Raw genomic sequence first — 22,076 nt, forward strand, 5'->3', positions numbered from 1 at the left:
TTTCCAGGAATTTAGAGGCTCCTTCTGATTTTAGAATGGAGAAAAGAGGATTTATTTCCATGTGGCACTGGTTTTTCCCATAGACGGTGGTGATATTTTACTAAAATAAAAAGAGCAAACATCAGTAATGATTCCTGTACCTGTTTAACTGGAAAATGAGAACTAATTAATAGGTATGGGTCAAAACAATATTGGCAAAAGCAGTCACAGAACTAAAATGGCTGAAATAATAATTTCCAATGAAGTAGTGGATATTTCTTTACTTGATCGTAAAATTATCTCCACAACATTTGCTAGGCTCACATCTCTTTGGGTAAAAATATCACTAGAAATTCTTAAATCATTAAAATGTAACTAATCCCTTATCTGCAGGCATCCTTCAATAATATTTCACATCCTCTTCTCTTCTCACATTACTTGGAAATCTTGCAGCATAGTCCAGTCCTCTAAGTGACAGTGAGTCGTAAGCAGTAACTGTTTCCACTCACAATACGTGGCTCGAATCCCTGTTTTTAACTGCCTGAGGCTATCGGTCACAAAGCCCGTCCTCAAATACATCATCTCCGTCTTTCTACCTGGTTTCTTTATTTTCGAGCTGGGTTTGGGATGAGTTCAGTCCGCAAGCTACAGGCTGACAGTCCAACACGCTGTCACAGCTGTCTGTAGACTTTCCTCAGATCTCCAGATTCCTACTTTGCAGCCTTAGACATGGCGCCTTTAGCTTGAAAATGAGTTTAAAACAAAACTTTTCCCCAAGTGATCGGGCTGAGAAGAAGGCAACCCGATGCTGCTAGGGGCCACAGCATCCGAGCGCAAAGCCCTCCTCTCTCCCAGTCGGGCTCCCGGCTCACGGAAAAGGGGCGGAGAGGAGAGAGGAGAGGAAGGGGCGGAGGTCACCCTTGTCCTCCATCCCGCCCACACTGAGAGCGCCGCTAGGTGCTGAGAGATCCGAAGAGGCGGGTGCGATCGGCAGGTTACGCTCGGGAAGAGCAGGAGGCTTGACGCGCGGCGAGACCGGGCGGGAGAAGGAGCCGGGAGCCTGAGAGGGAGCGCGGCGCTGCACGCAGGGGAGCCTTCCGCGGTGGCGGAGCGGAGGGAGGAGGGGCGCGCTCTTCTGCTCCGCGGTGAGACCAGCCGGCGGCCCTGGATGCCAAGGTAACCACTCCTCCAACCCCTGGATTCCCGAGCGTTGGCCTCCTGACGCTCAACGCAACTGAAGTTTAGCCACCCAGCCCCGGGCGCCGGGCGCCAACTGCAGACTGCCCCCTTGGAGAGCACCCTAGCTTGCGCGTGGCAACAAGTTTGGACCAGGTGCCCCTAGCTGGGGAGACCCGTAGGGAGAGGGTACTCGGGCTGATCCGTGCGGATTCTCAGCTGCGGCTTGGGGGCCAGGTAGACAAGGTCTCAGAGTAGAGAAATGGGCAAGAAAGAGATCCCCTTAGCGCCCCGTGGTTCCGTGCCCACCACACTTTGAGTCCGGCACCCCGGCCAGCGCAGGCCTTTGGCTCCCTCCTGGGATGGGATTGGGAAAACCGGCCCCCTGGCATTTGAGCGATTGCAGAAAGTTTCACCAAGTTAGGAGGTTCGGGAAGGATGTTGCAAGCAGACGTATGGGGGCGACAGGATAGTAACGGGAGAAAGCCCGGGATGAAGATTTGAAGGAGGCGGCCGTCCTCGGGGCAGTTCGGGCAGACCCCTCCAGATGGGTCGCAGGAAAGGCTGGGTCCAGAATTCCCAGCCTCCGGGAAAGCTGCTAGGAAACGCCAATCGGATTACCTCGGGGGCGGGGCGGGGGATGGCTGTGGTCGTGGGTTTGGAGAATCTGTGACTCAGGCTTCAACTCACTAGGGAAAGAGGGACAGTAAATACTTCGTTCTGGATGTTGCTACGCTCAGGCTGCAGCGTAATCAACACCGTCTGGGCAGATGTGCTCACAGTAAGCACAACTCACCTCTTTTTCTGCACAGGTGGTAGCTGGACCAGAAATCCTTCCTAGAGACTCACCCCTCTGCCTTCCATGGGTAATGATGCGTGTGGTGTGCTGGTATTTGATCTCAATCAAATAGGTTTAGAACTTACTCAGGAAAGCTCCAGAGTGACCTTGCTGCCCCCTCCCAAGGTTTGGAGAAGATGGTTTTGTCTATCTGACAAAAGGTAGTTCACTTAAGAAATAATCTGCAGTTTGGGGACAAAGCCCAGTTGAGAAAAAAGCAGAAACTTTAAAAGGTCATCTAGTTATTTAAATAGACTCTTATACTTTTAAAAACATGATTGGGTGTAAAGCTAATCTTGTTAGTGATTTTGTAAACCTGTGAAGAGTTGAATCAAGGGAGCTCAATTTTGGCAGCTTCTTCACCTTGAAAATGGAATGTGGAACCAGAGGCAGAGGTGTGCTGCTTTCAGGATGATACAACCTTGCTGATGATAGGTTGGATAAATCTGAGTCCTACCACAAGGTGCTGGGGCCCTGCTGTCTTCACTGTCAGATGAGCAGTTAGGCAGTTTTCAAACACTTTCAACCCCCCCTGTCTTTATGCCACAGATGCCTGGACTCCAAGCCTGCGCTATTCTGAGAGGGAGATGACTTGAGCAGCCGGCTTTTTTTTCTTCCCCACAACGATGTCCATGAACAATTCCAAACAGCCAGTGTCTCCTGCAGCTGGGCTTCTTTCAAATACAACTTGCCAGGCGGAAAACCGGCTTTCAGTCTTTTTTTCAGTAATCTTCATGACGGTGGGAATCTTATCGAACAGCCTTGCCATTGCCATACTCATGAAAGCCTATCAGAGATTTAGACAGAAGTCCAAGGCATCGTTTCTGCTCTTGGCTAGTGGCCTGGTGATCACAGACTTCTTCGGCCACCTCGTCAACGGAACTATAGCAGTATTTGTATATGCTTCTGATAAAGACTGGATCCGCTTTGACCAATCTAACATCCTTTGTAGTATTTTTGGTATCTCCATGGTGTTTTCTGGTCTGTGCCCACTTTTCCTAGGCAGTGTGATGGCCATCGAGAGATGTATTGGAGTCACCAAACCAATATTTCATTCTACAAAAATTACGTCCAAGCATGTGAAAGTGGTGTTGAGTGCTGTGTGCTTGTTTGCTGTCTTCATAGCTTTGCTGCCCATCTTTGGGCATCACGACTATAAAATTCAAGCATCAAGGACCTGGTGTTTCTACAAAACAGAACATGTCCAAGACTGGGAAGATAGGTTTTATCTTCTACTTTTTTCTTTCCTGGGGCTCTTAGCCCTTGGTGTCTCATTCTTGTGCAATGCCATCACAGGAATTACACTCTTAAGACTGAAATTTAAAAGTCAGCACCACAGACAAGGCAGGTCTCATCATTTCGAAATGGTCATCCAGCTCCTGGCTATCATGTGTGTCTCCTGCATTTGCTGGAGTCCGTTTCTGGTAAGAGCCTAACGTTTTGACAAGTTTTGCTTTCTTCTGTATTTCCATGCTCAATACAAGATTTGTTGTCTTTTTCAATATTATTAGTCTTGATGGGTAACACGATTCAATCTTGTAAGTGCTGGGATTTACACCTACTTGCAACTTATTTCAGCACTCAGCTCTGGCTTTGAATTAAGCTATTTATGAAATACACAGTTATTTCCCCATAAGCCCTGTGTTGACAGGAATGTCTTGCTAAAGAATTCTAAGTGTATTATTACCTACTTGCAGTGCAGTATGAAGTAATTTTACAGAAGTAACATAGTTTTAATATGCTGAATATGGTTAGTTTCCTAAATGTGAAAAATACAATATTGGAATGGACCCCTGCAAGTCTTAGTAGAAAGTCACATAAACTTCTGTTTTATAGAAAAGGCATATTAGCTACCAGTTTTCTAAACACACAATAACCAGGTCTTAACCTGCCAAGGGAGGCAATGAGTGGAGACAGCTGGATAGTTCAGGTGAACTATCAGCATCGATCAGGTGAAGAAATCACGAGTTCACAAACCCTGGAACAATGCCAGTAGTTCAGGGAGAGGTACGATCAGCAGGAGAGCCAGGGATTCCTCCCTTATCATTCATTCCTTTTTAAAAAAATAATTTAGCCAAAATCTATATTTGACAGTTTGATATTTTTATTTCAAAATGAAGGCAAAAGTTAAGGAATGGGCAACAACGTAAGTCATTTATGTAATTTTCCAGGTAGAAGAAAAAAATACTTAAGATCGATCAGTATGACCTTAACTCTCTTTAACAGTCTCCTTTAGGATGGAGAGAGTGACAACATGCCATGAAAGAGAAACAAATCCTTCTGTAAATAGCTACTGGTGGCATCAAAGATTGTTTTCATTCATTTTTCTGTACCAGTGGGGAAACAGACTGGTACCCAGTGACGGTGATACAGGTGATGCACAGGTAGAGGTGAGGCAAAGGGATGAGACGAAGGTCAACATAACACAAAGGTCATGGTCGTACCTTGATGGCAGTGTGAAGGTGCTTACTGCTCTTGCAGTTTTCCTAAGCCCCCGACAGGTCCGTTGTCTGCAAACTGCTGCCAGTGGAGTTTAATGAACAACCCTGATGCCCAGGGAGGTTTGTGAGAGCGGCTGCCACAGAAAGATCCTATGATAGCCAATTTTATTTTACAGAAGGATTTGGACTTTCTGAATGTTTCTTTATTTCTATTCACATTATTTCCTCATCATTTGAATTTGGCTCCTTGAATGGTTAAGTCATTTAAGTGTTTTTTCATGATGTTCCTGAGTTGGCCCTAGGAACCCAACCAAGGGGAGGGAGGCTAAGGTGAGTCTGTAAGTGGCAAGTTAACATTTCGAGGCCTGCTTGTTGTCAGCTTAGAATGCCTTAGGGGAGCCCACGCTGGGGTCTGGCCTGCGCTTGTGGTGTAGTTATTTGAATCTCAGTAGCAGAGAACAGTTCTATCAATACTTGGAATCCCTCCAGTGTTCATTCGGAAGAGTTTAATTTGTTCCACTTGACAAAGGGAATTTCCTTAGAAAAATGCTTTCCCCCCCCCCCCTTAAACTTTGAAATAGAGTAGCTTTTTAAAATAAAAAGTGAGTCTGAGTAGATTTCAAATTAATTTGGGGGTTGGAAAGGGAATACAAAGAAAGGAAGAAAAGAAGTAATTAAAATATTTAAAGACATTCTTTAAGTGAAAGTCATAGTTATGGAAAAAAACGGAAATACTTGAAATTGTGAATCCATGAGAGATATAATCTGGAAAACTGAGGTATTCATTGCTGTTTTGGTTTTATTTGTGCTGAGTCACCTTTAAAATTTTGCTTAATTCTGGCTTTGACTTTGAGAAATCAGAGTGATGGGGTAACTACTGTTAAGACCACGGAAGACAGCAAATTTCGGGTTTTTTTTCCTTAACTGTAGATGATATTTATTTATTTATTTACTTTAAAACAAATTTCAGTTTTACCATGGATAGTTAATTATGTTTTTCCTAAATTTTTAAATTTCTTTCACTGTTAACATGGAAATTACAATTTCACTTATGTTCTGAACATATTTCCCAGTGGAAACAATTTTATTTTCATGAAACGTTTTCAGAGGTCATCATTGTATTTATCTATGAATTATTGATACACCTATTACCCCGATGTATCAATACTTCTATTTAGTATGAAAATTATTTCTGCATTAGATGCCTAGTAGGTACACCACAGATATTCCTTGGTGGATCGATATTTTATTTCAAGCATTCTTTGCACTCCTGGTGTTTCTCGTGGAGACTTGGGTCTTCTTGGCAAGTTCATGCTGAAGGATGTATGCCTTCCCTGGCCTGGACACAAGGGCCTTGAGCATTAGGTTGAGGCCACTGAGATTGCTCTAGATGGAGCCCTAGTAAAAAACCCAGGCTTGGGAACGCTAAAATAACACCCAGCATGAATATCTGAGTTGGAACATTTCTCCTTTTTCCTTAAATGCCTAAGAAGAATGGCATAGATGTTAAGGACTGAGGCATTATTCTCCACCCTCTATTTTAATAGCTTCTTAGTTTTAAGAACACCTCTGAAACCAGGCCTCTGGATCCCCACAGAGGTACTATACTGGCGACAGCTTCCTGGTCATTGCTGTAACGTACACCGTGTGCCCTCTCTCCTGATTGATAAGCAGGAGTTGTTGGACTTGTAATTTGAATGAACATCTGCACACACTCTTCGACCCATGTTCACTGTCATTTTCAAGTTGGAAACTGGAACAAAAAGACAGGTGCACAGACTAAAAGGAGGAAATTCAGGTGATGGGGTTTGTGCTTCACAGGATTTATTGCACCAAAACTGGTCAGTAGTAGCGTCATTTCTAAAATGATTGAAATTCGTAGCTGATGACAAAGGTGATACTTTATGGATTTTGATGATTGAATTTAAATACAAAGGTGAGATGATCATGATGTTTGAATTTTTTCTTTCTCTCTGTTTTTAATAGGCTTTCTTTTTCTTGATTAGTTTTAGGTTTACAGGAAAGTGAGTGGAAAGCACAGAGTTCACATCTACCCCCTTCTGTCTCCCACTGCCCCTCGCTCATCTTTATTGTTAACGTCTTGCACTGGTGTTGTACATTTGTTACAATTGATGAGCCAATACTGATATATTGTTCTTGATTAAAGTCTAGTTCATATTAGGGTTTTCTCTTAGTTTACATTGTGTGGTTTTTGATAAATGTCTATTGACATGTTTCTACCATTACACTGTCATACAGGATAATTTCATTGCCCTAGAAATCCCGTGTGGTGTCTTTCTTTTTTTAATTTAATGCGTCACTTTTCCTAAGGGGAAAAATATGTGTGTGTTGTCAGGAATTGAGATTTCAAAATGTAGTACAAACATAACATTAGTTTAAAATATAACTTTTAATGACTTTTCAAATTTTACAGTGTCTGGATTTTAAAATTTTAAACATGGTTAATACATATAAATTAACAATAGCTCCAACTGAAAAATACAGGAAAGGACAATAGGCATTTATTAGCTGGTAATTCCCTTTAGCAATAAGTTGACAGAAAGATCTTTGAGAGTCAAATGACAATTATAAAATTGTTTTCTGTGCCTACTAGGTGAACCACTTTCCTTAAAAAATGAGTCTTGAAGACATTCTTTCAGTATTTCACGAGTGAGGAGGAAAAAGACATTTACTAGCGCTATCAGGTGACATTTTCTTAATATTCTTTGTTTCTGTCTTTATACAGATAACGATGCTTTTAGAAGTTTTATTTCTAGAATATATAACCCTCAACAGAACTCGTTACCATTGCCATGGTTAGTGCATCAGTTTGGCAGAGCAATAAATACTTGTTGACTGCTTGACTGTAACACAGGCAGCACGGATGTCAAGAGATTGCAAATGATTGACCAGAATGTGGATTCGGAGTTTTGCTGGTTAAGAGTTAATTAAGTCAATGCTGAAACCAAATGGTAATTTTTCATCTGTTCCCTAAGTTAGCACCTGTAGACTTCTGACACTATTAAACTTCAGTGATCTTTTTACCTTCTCCTTGGGGATAGAAGATCATTTTGAACTGGAAAAAGAATAATAAAGTATATGAAGAACAAAATGGTTTCTTACGTAGGTGAGGTCACCTAAGAAATGTGTTCTCCTGCATATGCAGAGTTTGAATTTGATTTTTGTAAGGTTGCTACTCTTATGCTAGTATTTCCAGTCCTTGTAGTTAAACATTTGGTCACCAAGATGTTTGTCAGATGGAAACCAAAGACTTGGGTGGTTAATTGACTGAATTACTGAAGATATCGGCTAATGGCAAATGATGGAGCAAAGCAGTGTCATCGCAGGTCCTGGCTATGAGTGAAGACTGTTTTCTTTGCAGGGTGGGCCCTCATGTTCATATTTATGACTATGCCATGGAAACCTGTGTAATATCATGTGCATTTGCCACTGCACCAAAAAAGGTGGTGAGTGGGTGTACACATTTAAGTAAAAAGGAAGTGTGGGAAACGCGTAAACATGTACATCATAATGTGTGCGTGTGTAAATTGTTTACCAAGTTAAGAAAGTTAGTTGACCAATCCACCATTAGATCTAAGTGAAAGAAAGGGCTTCTAATGGGTTTCATTCTAAAATGAAAAGCAAAATAGACTCTTTTAAAGTGTTATGTCAGGTCTCGGAAAGTAGGTCTTCTTGTTTTAGTCCCGGATCGCTGCTGATTGCAGAGGTAACATTGCCATGTATTGTGTTAGCCGGTTTCCTTTGTGAAGTAGGATGTGCTCCCGTGTTTGGGATGTGGAAGCAGCAAATGCTGTCTGGGATAAAGGACTGGTGATGACACCTGGGTTCTAGTCTACAAAATTCTTAAACGCTGAGACACTTATGACTCAACATTAATATCAAGCAGAAAACGTATATTTTAGAGCTGTAGTAATGCAGTTTACAGCATGAGAATTCGGGCTGCTTTCGTGTTTGCGTGAGCATGGAGTAAGTGGCATGAAGTCGATGACACACGCTGGCAGAGGACTGGTTCTAGGATATTTGGAAGCACATTCTTGTTCCTGGGCCTTGGTGTTCTCTCCCTTACTCCTCTCTTAAACATCACCTCCTCTATCTGGGCTATCTTTATAAGTGTGCTTTCTCTCCTCTCTTTCCTTCCTCTGCTTTATTTCTCTCAGGATATATTAGCAGTAACCAGTACCACAGGATTTCTGTGTTTCTCTAGTGTTTTTTGGCTTCTGCCTCCATCGTGGAAGCTCCTTGAAAAAAGGGACCTTGTTTACTGGTGTGTCCCAGTTCCTTGATTAGGAAACGAATGGCACATTTTTGGGTCAATAACAATTTGCTAAATGGATCTCCTGTAAAGGAGGTCTCACTCAGTGACAGTATGCTTTGCCACTTGGGAACCACTCTACTGATGAGGTCAGGACTCGGTTGGTCAGCCCCAAGCATACGTCTCCTTCTTCTAATTGGAATTTGCAGTGGAGACATCTGAGAGGTACAGCTGTGTTCAGAGTTTCCTTGAAAGTGGAGTCCTGGAGAATCCTGAACGTTCTACCGTATGAATTTGGTGCCAGAATTTAGTAATTTTGTTAGTACTCAGAGGGATTTCATGGATAAACTACAATCACATCATTCTCTTATGATGATAGTGCAATTATTTGTTTACATGTGAATATCCTCAGTTAGTATTGGTCCTTGGTGGTTAGGTTCTGTATTACTGGTTTGTGTTTTAGTTTCTACAAATGGTAGGCCATAAACCAATGTTTGTTGAATGAATAAACTAGGAACCAAGTATTGAATGGGAAGTATTAAATTAGGTGATATTACTTATTCAAAGTTATTTTTTGCTCCATTATCTTTAGCACTGCCTTTCTCTGTACATGCACACCCCCCGTCCCCCAGTGCATTTATTTTTACTGGTGTTTTATCTTCGAGGGGATCCTGTCAGGAAACAAAAGGAGAAAACTTTGAGTAAAGAACTACAGATATTGGTCATTCATCACCATAAATAAAATCTCTATAGTAAGTGTTGACATTTTTCTATACAATGGGTTTGCTTACCTCGAGTCTCTACCAGCTGCTTGAGAAAATATATGGCTCATTTTTGATTGCTTATCAGACTAAATGATTGGGTAAGTTTTATATTCACAGAGGATTAATTCGCAGACAACTCCAACAGCCCTATTTAGTGGACACTGTGGTGCCCCAACCGCATAGCCTTTTGGGTGGGTCTTGCTCTTGGAGAAGTTACCCTCTCCCAAGGGGAGCTGCCTTACCCATGCTGTGCACCCCTGTCTTTGGTCACGCTGTGTGTAGTGACAGGTGGATATGGAGATGCAGAGAGCTTACCCCCTTGCCTCATCTGGGACATTTCGGAAGGGTTCCCCATGCTTCAGAGCTTGCTGAGGCCTTCCTTGCACCTCCATTGCAGTTTTGCTTCCTCTGCCAAACCCTGTCCCCTTACTGCCTCCCAGTCCCCAGAAAACTTTCTACGTGAGAACTCTGCCTCAAAGTCTGTTTCCCTCAGAGTCTGACTTAGGACAATCTTCCAGAAGTCCATTTGTTCATATGTAAAGTATAGACTACTTTATTACACCCAGGTTTACAGTGTGGCTTGATAAATATATTGAGCTGTGTATATTATCCCCCTTCATGGAAGTGTATGGCGTAAAAGTGGCCCAGGAAAGGCCAATAAAAGGTTAAGAATTTATACAAAAGTCTGTGGCTTGTGATATGCATGGAGGTCTAGGATACTTTGGTGTTTTAAGTTCATTAACTCTTGGCAAAGCATCACTTCCTGTTTTTAAGGAGAAAGATTTATAAAAATGCCCAAAGATATTGTAGATATTGAGACAGCACTTACAAAACACTACGTGAATGATTCCAGTGTAAACAAATCAGAAACATGTAGATTAAATTTATACCCTCATGGATATAAAAATCTAACTAAATGTATTTTGGGTTTTTTTATTAAGCTCCAAAACATTTGAAGAACAATTCAAGATATTGATTTGACTAAAATCTCTCTGCATTATCAGTCTTAACTGTATTTGCTTAGTCTTATCCTTACAGCAGGTATATAAAATGCATTCCATTTATATTTGCTTTGGAAGGCATTTATAACCGTACCAAATTTTACCTGGTATATCAATGCCATTTATCTGTATTTAGAAAGGACTTTATCTAATAGGAGAAATGCAAATATTATCTTTCAAAGCTTGTGTAAATGTGTCATTCTGTCTGTCCTCTCTCCTGGGTGTAAGGGTGGTGCCACAGAGGAATGGATATAATCACGGCTTTATACAGAGAGGATGGTGTTTTCCTCCTCATTCCTCCTAAGTTCTTGAATTCCCAAATACAATCCAGATTGGGATGCCACAATGGAGTGTGGCTATCATGCGACAGTAAAGGAGACCTAGACAGTCAGATTATGTAGAGGGATTTCTTTTAGCTTTTTGTGCGCAGTCTCAAATTCAGCCTTTCCTTAGGAAGCTGTGGTTACTCAAGTACCTACAAAGGACAGGGCCCCAGCCCCACCCCCTCTTAGATGTGAGCTGTAGCCACTCTAAGCCAATTTTGCACATTTGTGAACTTACTATAATAATAACATTACTTACTAACCAAAAAAATGATTTGACCTTCCTATAATCCCATAAACACAGCCACTGGCACATGGTAAATATTCAATACAACTAAAATACCCCCAAAAGTCTTTTGATACTGTTGTCACCCACCATCTCACTTAGAAATCATCGCCTGTGTTTAGTTTGGATGTGTTCTAGTTTCTCCTCTCATGAAGGTTTGGTTGCAGTGGAAAGGAGCAGAGGGAGCTCATAGCTCCAGAAAACTTTCTGGGACATTTCCACTTGAAGTTACTTCACTATCTCACCAGACGTGGAGGTGTCTGCTAATCTTTTACCTGCTGTTCAAATTTAAATATTCTAATAATTTATAGTTATAGTAATTTATAAGGTGTTAATTTATAAATTACTAGAATCAAGTTAAAATGAGCAAAAAATTATTGAGACTGTTATGTATAAGGCAGTAGTCTTGGAGTAATATTTTAGGGATTAAAAGATAAAGTTCTTTCCTTAGAGAGCATCTCATTTAGTTGAGTAAAAGACATATCCTGTCTTTTAAGACAAGAGTTAAGATATTGGCTCTTGGAGAGGCAATATAATGTACTAGTTAAGAGTCTGGGTTCAAGTCCTGTTTCTTCCACTTGCTGGCTGTGTGACTCTAACCACTCTGTGCCTCAATGTCCTCATCTGTGAAGGAGGCATAGTAATAGTCTCCTTAGGTTGTTGTGAGCACTAAATGAATTAATATATGTAAGTGGAATAGTGCCTGACATAGAAACTACCTACCATATGTTTCAGTTATTATACTGTTATCATTATTGTTGCTATTGATAGTAAAAGTTAATGCTGTCTGTCAGCCATCTTGTCTGTCAACAAGATGTTCAAAAGCACTTTTAAATCGCTTATTAAATGAATAATGGGTGCTATAGTAGGGAACTGTCGCTTCCTATTTGGTGGTGCACAGTGTGTTGATTTATTTGACAAATATTTGTTGAGCACCGACCCTGTGCCAGCCGGTGCTCTGGGATTTAACTGTTCACAGTACCTACGGCTTTAAGCAATAGTACTTACAGACAGTGAAAAGAGAGGCCAGGTCGGAAATTGAAATATGAAGATATTCAATTATATTTCCTGTTAGAATAGCAAGTATTCTGTTGTTAGATGTATAGGAATGAGATTATTTTTGATTACTTATAAAAGGGAAAATTTTTATAGTGTATCATTTATAAGGAAAAATTACTGGAAATGAATGTGATCCTAAGTTAAATAATGTAAGTTGTAAAAACCAGGGAGAAAAGAGATAATGTATACAATTCCTAGAGGTAAAAAAAAAAACTATAAATAAGAAACTCTTTAGAATTTGGGCCGGGCTTGAACAAGATTAAAATACAGCAGGTTATAATAAATTAATATTAAAAGCTGGAAACATTTTCTAATAAAAACATGAGTAATAAAACATGTTTCATTAAATCAGATAATAAAAAGTTAATAATTCAAATTAGTATTTTATACAGCCTTTTGATAAGTAACCTGACTTCAGTTTGGAAAAGAAATAAATGGTGAAATAGAACATTACAAAAATCACCAACTCTTTCAAAGAATTTAGGTTAAGAAAGTGTTAGAGAAAACTGAAAATAAGGAAAAACAGATTGCTGTGAACACTAATAATATAAATGAATAAAAAATTTTAAAAGTCATTTATGCTTTAATTTACTTGTTATCTGGCTCATTGATTTATTCTCTCAGCAGGCTTTTGCTGGACAAAAGGCTGGGTGTCTCTCCAGGTGGAGAGTAAATCACAGAGACAGACACCTGACCTGGTAAAATAATCCTGAGGCAAATTCTGAGAATAATACTTTCTAGCTCCTTTATTTAATCCATGATCTTTGAACTCTTTTCTCCAACCTTTAACTCTTATGCATATCATTCTTTTTCTTTCTTTCCACTTTTAATATGGAACAATATAACGGTGTGTTTCTGGCCTTGTGTGGGCACAAGACAGGGGACTGACTGCTGCGGTAAAAGTGGCGGGACCTCCGGGCCCAAAGGCACATTGACGAGTATTAAACAATAACATTGCTGTAGCTGCAGCAGCAGCAGCTTTTATTATTACTTTGATTGGATGTTCCCTTAGTTTGCTTCTTACATTTATGTTCATGACAGAAGACCAGAAAACAAGGAAAATAAAGACCACATAAATGACAGAGAAAGAGAACGCAGGAGAGGGAGAGAGGCAGGGACCAGGGTGCAGAAAGCTGGCCGTTATGGGTAGAAGGGTGGAGAGAGGAACTCCATTAGAAAGAAAAGACCTCCCTTTATTTCCACGGACATACTCTCTTTATAGAGGAGTATTAAATTTTGTGTGTTATATTTCCTCAAGCTACTTTAAAAAATACAGCGTTTTCTTCAACTGTAAAATTTTATTGTAAAAATAAAATAAACTATAAATTAAAATAGAAAAACCTTTCAGATCATACTTGCGACAGATAACCAGTGTTAGCATTCTGGGTGCCTCCTTTTCCTCCTACAGTAAGGGAAAATATATTAGTTTAATTTCTTTGGTTAATAGAGTACTTAAACTTTTTTTGCTTATATTATTGGATATTATCTTTTTTTCTTCTGTGCATGTGCGGGGAATTTGCAAATGACTTTGAAGAACTCTTTGGCTAACAAAGAACAGATGATGTTAATATGTAAAAATTAATATAAAAGGAATAGTTTTTCCAGGCTCATGTATAGCCTCTTAATTTAGTATTTTAATTTATAAAAGTAGTAAATTAAACAATAATTTCTTTTGTGGTTACTGCTTTCTGTTCATTGCTAAGAAATACTTTCCCCAGGCTAAGATAGTATCAATATTTATCTCTCTTATAGAACTTTTGCCTTTTCATTTTTTTAATTTATGTTTTAATACATTTATAGTTTAGCTTCCAAGTTAATAATATGAACTTTCTTTTGAATGGTTAACTGGTTGTCCCCAACTCATTTACTGAATGATCTTTCTGCAACTGTTTTAAATTTCTGCCTTTACTATCCCTGAAATTATTCAATGTGTTTGGGTCTTTCTGGATCCTTTGTTACATTCCCCTGAGTTATCTCTGAGTTATCTTTAACTTTATGTGCAATTACCATCTTTTTCACAATTTATTGAGACTTGTGTTCAATTTATCAATTGCAGTCTAGATTGCTCCCTTTCATTATCATTATCATGCTGCGCTGTTATAAAAGTCATGTTTTGAATAATAATTTTGTAGTTTTTTCATAACAGTATATAAGAAAGTACTGATCTGGACACATTTATTTTTTATTGTGGCAAAATTCACCTAACAAAAATTTTACTATTTTGACCATTTTAAAGGGTATAATTCAGTGACCTTTAGTACATTCACAATGCGGTGCGCCCATCACTGCTGTCTTGTCCAGAATATCTTTATCTCCCAAAAGAAAATCGCATACCCATTAAGCAGTCATTCCCTGTTTCCTACTCTCTACTAACATTTGTAGCGTTTGTATTTTTTTTTAATGAGCCTTTACAGAGGGTTGTCTAGTTTAATAGTTTAATAATTTCTTATACCAACTTATAAATCTTACTGTTTTCAAATTAGTTGACTTCTTATCAGATTTTGTAAATATTTTATGGGCTTTTGAAAAGAACCTAAATTCTCTCTTTTTTATTAGTTACAAAGTTCAACACATAGCTATTAAATCAAGATATTTTTATAGGGTCCATTTCTTTACTTTTTAAACTATTCTGTCAAATAATGTGTATGAGAACTTAAAATTCCGTTACACTTGTGTTTTGTTAGTTTATATATGTATTTCTAATGTTTTTCAATGGATTTTGATGATTTAGACTTTAATTTAGTGTCATTAGGGATTAAAAATTCATGTCTGTTCTATCTTTGTTATGGATAACTCCCTTTATAAATACTCCACTTTATAAATCTCCACTTTGCAACATTTTGCCTTGAATTCTTCTTCATCTCATACTGAAGGTAAGTATTACTATTGAAATAATGGCAATAGACCTTTTGAGTAATTTGGATTTTCTTGAGCATTTACTCTTATTGGTATCATCTAAGAAACTTCTCATGACATTCTTATTAATGCAATACAGCATCATCATAATATTCAAACAGAACAAGTAGACCTTCCCCACCCTTGCCCCTCTGTTATGCCCCCAATACCTCTTGGTTAGGCTCCAGAATTCTGGTAGTGAAAAAAAATGCAATGTGGGGAGTAAATTTCTTCTTATATTCTGCTGCCTGTATCCTGGCCGCTGCTTTAGTTCTGCTAGTTTGAGAAGTATGAAGTTACATCAGAAGGGAGTCAGTGAATCGAAGAGCAGGGTCAGTTCTGCTTAGGCCCAGGAAAATTCTACTGCAGACAACAGTGGACCTCAGCAGCCGTAAGTGCCCTGTCTCTTACCCAGTTCTGCTCAAAGTGTTAGTTTGAAATTGTTCAAGACTAGAAAGGAACATTCTGAGAACATTCCTCCAACTTAGCATTTCCTTTGATCTGCTTCAATCAGAAATGCACTTTTTGGGTGGGTGGGGGGAACTGGACGAGAACTGTGTATAGAAAGAAACTGTGTGATTGCCTTCTTCCTCCTTATTTCCTAATGTAAAAGCTTTTTCCAAATTGCAACATGAAAATAGCAACAGATATCTCCATCAGTTTTCCTGTGTTTACGGCAGCGAACGGGAAATTAGTTTCCAATACAGTTCTATCTTTACATGCTGCTCTAATGACATCGTGTGACGGACAAGGTCAATACTTCTCTCATGTAGTATTTCTGAAAAAAAAAAAACCCAACTACGTGATATACCAAATATATTTAAACAATTCTACAGTTTTTATAAACTTAGATAGCAAGTGGTGGTTTTAAAGCTCTAATAGAATGTAGTGATTCTCTTCTCCACGGAAAGTCTAAACAGAGCTAAGGCAGACTGTGTCTTATTTCAAGGGAGTATAAAGAACTGCTGTTTTCAGTCAACAAAAATACACCAAGCAGTTCTAAATGCACGGCATTTAGAGGAGATCTTTGCCCTTTTCTTTCATCTCTGTAAGCTCAGAGCAGGCTGGTCAATGGGTACAGATGCTGAAGCCAGCTTGCTAAAAGCTTTCCTGGATGATGGAAACGACAGCAGTGTGTGCTATTTACCTTCTAATCGCCCACTTAAGGTTTGTCTGTCTCAGGCAAATAGTAGTTGTATAAGAGCCAGCCTGCTTATTTAGATAGTTTTAAACTGACGTGGATTTCCACATGGTTTGTTTAGCAAGCTATTTTATATTTGGTTATAAAGATGAATGAATAACCTGTTTTGCCCATACTGGTGCCCTTGTCTCTAATACCTCCCTTAAGTACAAATTGACATTTATGTGAAACCTCAGCACTGATGCCACCTTTCTCTTGCATTTCTTGGTTTGTTTTACATGGTTGCCTAACACTCAAGTTTAAATCAATTCAACTCACCTAGAGATTATTTATCTAGTAAACAGTATAAAGAGACAAGAAAGCTATCAGTTAAAAAATGATGCTTCCGAACAAGTTCTGAATGGTGCACTGTTTATTCAGGTACTGAGCAAAGCTTAGAGACCAATGAGTCCTGAGGTATTTCTTTATTACCCCTGTCTCCACACCATCCCCACTGTAAGGTCAAAACACTAAACACTAAAACACTAATGCTTTAGCCTTAAGGATAAACGTCAGTGTTTTGGGAGGCCACTTGAATCTGTGGAAAACAGTTAGGATCCTTCACTGTGGTGGGTAGTGGGAGAGACGTGGCTTTAGCCCCCCCTACTCAGTGACAGACCTACCACCCAGCCTCCAGAGGGGTGGGAGGGGTGAATGTGCTATTATGACTTTAAGAACAGGGAAAAATCATTCATTAAACAATGCTTTTATAATTAAAATTAGTAAAACAGAATGCTCGCATATGAATGCTGGCAAAGGTATCAGGTATTTTTTTCTTCCAAACTTGCTATTAGAAAGTCCAGTGTTTCATAAACATAATGCCAATATTCCATGGTATAACATGAAGTGTAGTCAAATGTATATGTGGCTGCTGGCTAAAATCCATGTCCCAAAGAACATATTACTAGAGTACATTACATTGATCCAAACCTGACTTTCTTTTTATGAGTTCTGAAAGCCTTGATGTGTTTCTATTTAATTTGTAATAATTTTCACCTGGAAACCTTCTCTGATTATTCTAGTGCTCATTCTTATCTCTCTTTCTATGGATAAAATAGAACATCAAATTCTATGTAATCATAAAATTTGTACTCTTTGTTCGTGACTGTCCAATCTCTTAAATGGATAGGGAGCTCCTTAGTGAGAAAGTCAGGGCCACATTTTTCTACTCTGTTTCCTGCGGTGCCTGGTCCACCACCTGGAAGGTTCAAGGAATATGCCACTCATTTGTTAGAATCCTTTAACTATAAGTGAAATCAGTGAATTAAAGAACATTCATATAGCTATGGTTATTAAAGATATATGATATCACACAAGGATTTTATTTTTTAAATGTTTTATTTGATAGAAAAGAGTAAAGTTTTTGAAATATAACTGTAAAACTGTAATTGTGGTGATCATTTTCAATATAAAGTTTTTGCTTAAAATTTTGCTCTGTAGTGCAAGAAATTAAAAACCCTCATCTATAGCTCCTACTTTATGCCAACATCAGCGCTTTATAGATGTTAACCCATTGAAGCCTTATTACATTTTCAGTTGTGTATGTCCTCAGACATGGCAAATATTTATAACTCTGGATGTTCAGAAGGCTTAGACAAAGGGTACAATCATGTAGGGCTTGGGATGATTTGCGTTCAGCATCATGAGCAGCTGTTCAGCATCATCGCCGTGTGTTGTAACGGAAATTGTGTGAAAATGAAAACAACTTCAGGTCTAAGTCAAGGTGTGTGAGGAGGAGTTCTGACATGAAGGCTGCACAAAGACACGGAACTGGTTGGGATTTGTGCAGAAAGATAAACATGATTAGAAGAAGGATTATTTTATACTTTATGGCTATACTACATCGGCCTGATGAAGAGTAAATTTTTGAAGAAATTTGACAAAAAAGCTGCCTTTAATAAGTTTTAAAAATTTGCTTCTCTCCCTCCTTCCAGAGCACTGACAACAGCCTTAGTTGCCCACCTTCCTCTCTCCCCAATCTAAATGGGTCTTAATTTATCTGGATAAATTAAAAAATTCTAAATTAAAAAAATTTGACAGTTTTGTTAGTTTCTTTTGAGCATTAAAATGATCTAGATTTTGTGCAGAATATTTTTACCCTTTGAGACATGTTTTTTCTCTTTTGTCATTGAAAGGTTAAACCCCTTCTAGGGAAGAAAAGTCCTTGCTGAATGTTTTGTGGGACCAGTGGGGCTTTGATTAAAACCAGAGAGGAACCAGTTTCAGAATTTCGATTACAAGAAAACAAACTTTCATTTTGAAAATGTGTTCATCTCTCACTGAACAGTTCTTCTCTCACTGAAATCGAGCAGCCTGTCGATTTCAAATGTCTTGCAAAATGTGGTAGTTTTGCCACCAAGATACTGCTGTTTGCAGTCATACCCAGGCGTGTTTGCAGCTGGAGGATGCCATAGTCCTCGACTTTTAAAGAGAGTCAAAGATATGACCCTAGTGAGAATTGACTACAAAGAAGCACTTACAACCCATCCATAAATATAATCTGTTTAAAAATGCTCATTCATTTATTCATTAAGTCTTTTCCTTGGTGTCCCCCGTGTGTCAGACTCTGTTGTCGGTGCTAAAGCCGTGAAACTGGATGAGACAGGCAACATCCCCTCTTCCAAGGAGGCTACATTCTTCTGGGGGGGGTGGTTGCCAGGGGTTGGGGCTATTTGGACAGAGAGAGATAATAAATAAACAAATAACAGGCTGTTTTCAAATAATGGTAAATGCTGTTACTGAGGGTGGAGACAGGGCTCTTTTAGGTTGGATGGTCAAGGAAGGTCTCATCATGGGGATAGCCCTGAATGACAAACGGAGGCAGCTAAGGAGAGATATGTGAGCAGGGTGGTCAGGCAGAGGGAGCAACCAGCACAAAACCCAGGGTGGTGGAAATGAGCTTATAGTGAGAGATGAAAGGAAGGCCATTAACTGGACCAAGGGGAGCACAGGGTGAAAGTGTAGGATTTGAGGATAGACAGGAAGGGACTTTGTATTTCATGGTGAGTTTGGGTTAAAATTTGGTTGAAAATCATTCAAGGCTTTCTTTACAAGGGAATGATATGATCGGATACATGGTGTAAAAAGAGCACTTTGGCTGCTGGACAGAGAATGGGTTACAACGGAGCAGCAATATAGCAGGAAAGTTGTTTGCTGGAAATTCATTGCACATATGAGTAATGAATAAATTACTTTGCTCAAAATTACATTTGGAAGTAAGGTAAATGATAAATCATTGTTAACTAAAGATTAGCTTGTGAGTAACAAAGGAAATACTTTCAAAATTATTCTCCACTAGGCATGAAATAAAATTATATTTTGTGGCAAAATTTTTAAAAGAAACATATTTACTTATGCCTTATTTTACTTGGTTAATACTCTCAATATATCTTCTCTGCTGGTTTCATAAAAAGGGCATCTTGATGAGCATTCATTCAATTAAGAATATGAAATTATCCGGTTGCATTTTGCTTTTGAGATGAAGTTATTTGGCTCTTTTAATCGCGTGCACGTGCACACACACGAAGGAGAACATTCCGTGTTTTAGTTATAAATTGTTTTCTGTTTCTTGACCATAGAGAAATGCCCTGATAATTATCTACTACAAAAGAGAACATTTAAGCCATTACTGCATTGGTGACTAAACTGTGAAGGACACACACTCACACACACACACACACTGGTGGGAGAGTGTGCCTCGCATGTCAGCTGGGCCGTGGGCCTGGAGCTGACATTTCCTGTGTTTGGAGTTTGTGCAGCCTTTGACTCTGGAATGAAAAAAAAACACTGTTGATTTTAATATCACAGTTCTCACTGTTTAAACTGTGTAAAACATGAACAAAGCATGTCATTTTATTTTGCAGAACTTTTCCATAGAGCCTTAAAACATTTTAAAATTTGAATGCCCCACAGAAGTGAATCTTTCTGGGCAGAGAAAGAGAAATGGCTCCACCTAACGAGCCTCAGCAAATTCGGACTCAAGAAGAGGCTGGGCTTTTTGAGTCGAGGTGCTTAACTGTTCTCCACCCTGTGTTATTGGGAAGAAAGAGTTGGTGGTATTTGTTCCAGAGTTAGGCCTTTCATAGGTCCTGACTTGAAAAAGTAATTGAGTTTCCCACTTCAATTCTGCATTCACTTACCAAATATTTAACAGGCACCTACTATATGCAAAGATATCTTAATTTATGTTGTCTATACCAATGAGCATCTTTACCATTGTTGATGCTACAACATAGGACTATGCTGAATCGCCTAAGCTTGTATTTGAATCTCTTTCTAATTAGGTGGGCTCCTGATGCCTACTGTAGGGTGTAGAAATATGTGACTGTGTGAGTTGGGACATACTGGCCACATGTCCTTTGGCAAATTATTAAGGATCTTTGCAAGCTTCAATTTTAACTTTTTTAAAAAAGCTATGGACACTAACACTGAATATATCACTGATTTAATCCAGTAACATCTGAGTTTTCACATGATACCCACCTGGTAAGTATCTAGTGAAAGGTGCTGTATGATTGTTATTATTACTATTATAACAAGTATTCCATTTGGTACTGAGTTTTACTAAACTCAGTGGTAATTTGAAAAACATTCATTGAGTGACTACCATGGACATTTGCACATGTGCTACATGAGTATATAAACATGACTAAAATGGGATCCCAACTTCAAAGGAATTCATAGTTTATTTGAGGAGGCATGAGCAGAACCACTTTGTTACAAAAGAACCCTGTGAGCAAGTGCCCGTGGCTTCCCAAGGAGCAGCTTTGCTGAGAAACCGTCTTTGTTTAGCCTACGTCTAATGAATAAGGGTAGAGAGTTCTTGAGCAAAGTTTTCTTGAGTTCAGGTTCATTATGGTCTCTGGTGGTCTTTGGGTTTACTGAAGTAGTGAGTTCTTTTCTAGAAATGCAGTTCTTATCTTTTGATTTAATCATTGATTTATAAACTTTTTTTCTTTTCGTTCTTGGATTAAATCACCTCATCTTTTTCACGCTGATTTATTTTCCATAAACTTGGAGCAAATGCCATTTTAGCTTAATACCACGTTTGTTTTCATGGTGTGCTTCTTAGTTTGAATGCATTTAATAAGGTCAGTTCTTCTCTCAGGTGCCAACCAGAGACAATTTTACCTTTTCAGATTTGGAGCCCGTTGCCATTGGAAATTAGAGGGGTTTTGGATCTTGTATCTTTTTCTCATTAACCCCACCAGTGAAATCTGAAGGCTAGTTCAGACCATCTTCTTTAGCAAATCACACACCTGAATGCAAAGCTAATTTCTTGTGGATTTCCTATATTTATCTCCTCCTGTTTATTCTGGGGAAAGTCATGTTCTTTTAAGTGAGGCCATTTCTGTGGTGTTACTTGCAAAACCTCTGAAGAATACAATGTCTTCTATATAACCACAGAAGAAGGGCTTGGATTTCTGGTATTGCAAATAATACCACAAAACTTGGTAGCTTGATGGAAAAAATTACAGAGAATTTATACAATGGAAAGAAGGGAGTTGGAATTGGAGCCACAGTTTCCCAGTAGTACAAGGAAGAAATTTTCTGAGGTTTGATGATGATTCCCCAAGGGAAGGAGAACCATCTTGATGCCTTTGGTGGTCACGTTCAGACCTACCTGTTAGATTACTGAGACCTTTGTTAGGGATATGAGTGAGTCATTAGTGCAGTTTGGTGACATTTGCCTTCAGTTTAGGCTCAATCACAGTCAAAGTGTATAGGGGGTGTCTCAATAGCCTAGTCTTAAATGTGTTTATAAAGTGAAAACAATTTGACCTCTTAAGCTGCTTTTTTATGTTAAATTTACTTAATACTCTGGTGTTGTTTGTAAAAGTACTTAAGGTTGTTGATGTGCT

General features: G+C 39.0%; 1 protein-coding gene across 7 annotated transcripts in view; it reads left to right on the forward strand.

Annotated features, from left to right (window-relative positions):
• Nucleotides 1–514: 514 nt before the first annotated feature.
• PTGFR (prostaglandin F receptor) overlaps nt 515–22,076 on the forward strand; it is a 34,962-nt gene continuing 13,400 nt past the window's right edge. Inside the window, exons 1-3 of one of the 7 annotated variants that reach the window (XM_045199595.3) lie at nt 521–1,155; nt 2,543–3,417; nt 7,049–7,117. In XM_045199595.3, coding sequence (XP_045055530.2) covers nt 2,620–3,417; nt 7,049–7,066 — 816 coding nt within the window. In that variant the 5' untranslated portion in view covers nt 521–1,155; nt 2,543–2,619 and the 3' untranslated portion in view covers nt 7,067–7,117. Of the gene's footprint in view, nt 1,156–1,793; nt 1,937–1,967; nt 2,022–2,366; nt 2,457–2,542; nt 3,418–7,048; nt 7,118–22,076 lie in introns of those variants that run through there. The other 6 variants (XM_045199590.3, XM_045199593.3, XM_045199594.3 and 3 more) reach the window with 6 other exon arrangements.

Source organism: Desmodus rotundus, chromosome 3 (genome assembly GCF_022682495.2).
Source record: "Desmodus rotundus isolate HL8 chromosome 3, HLdesRot8A.1, whole genome shotgun sequence".
Classification (NCBI taxonomy): Eukaryota; Metazoa; Chordata; class Mammalia; order Chiroptera; family Phyllostomidae; genus Desmodus; species Desmodus rotundus.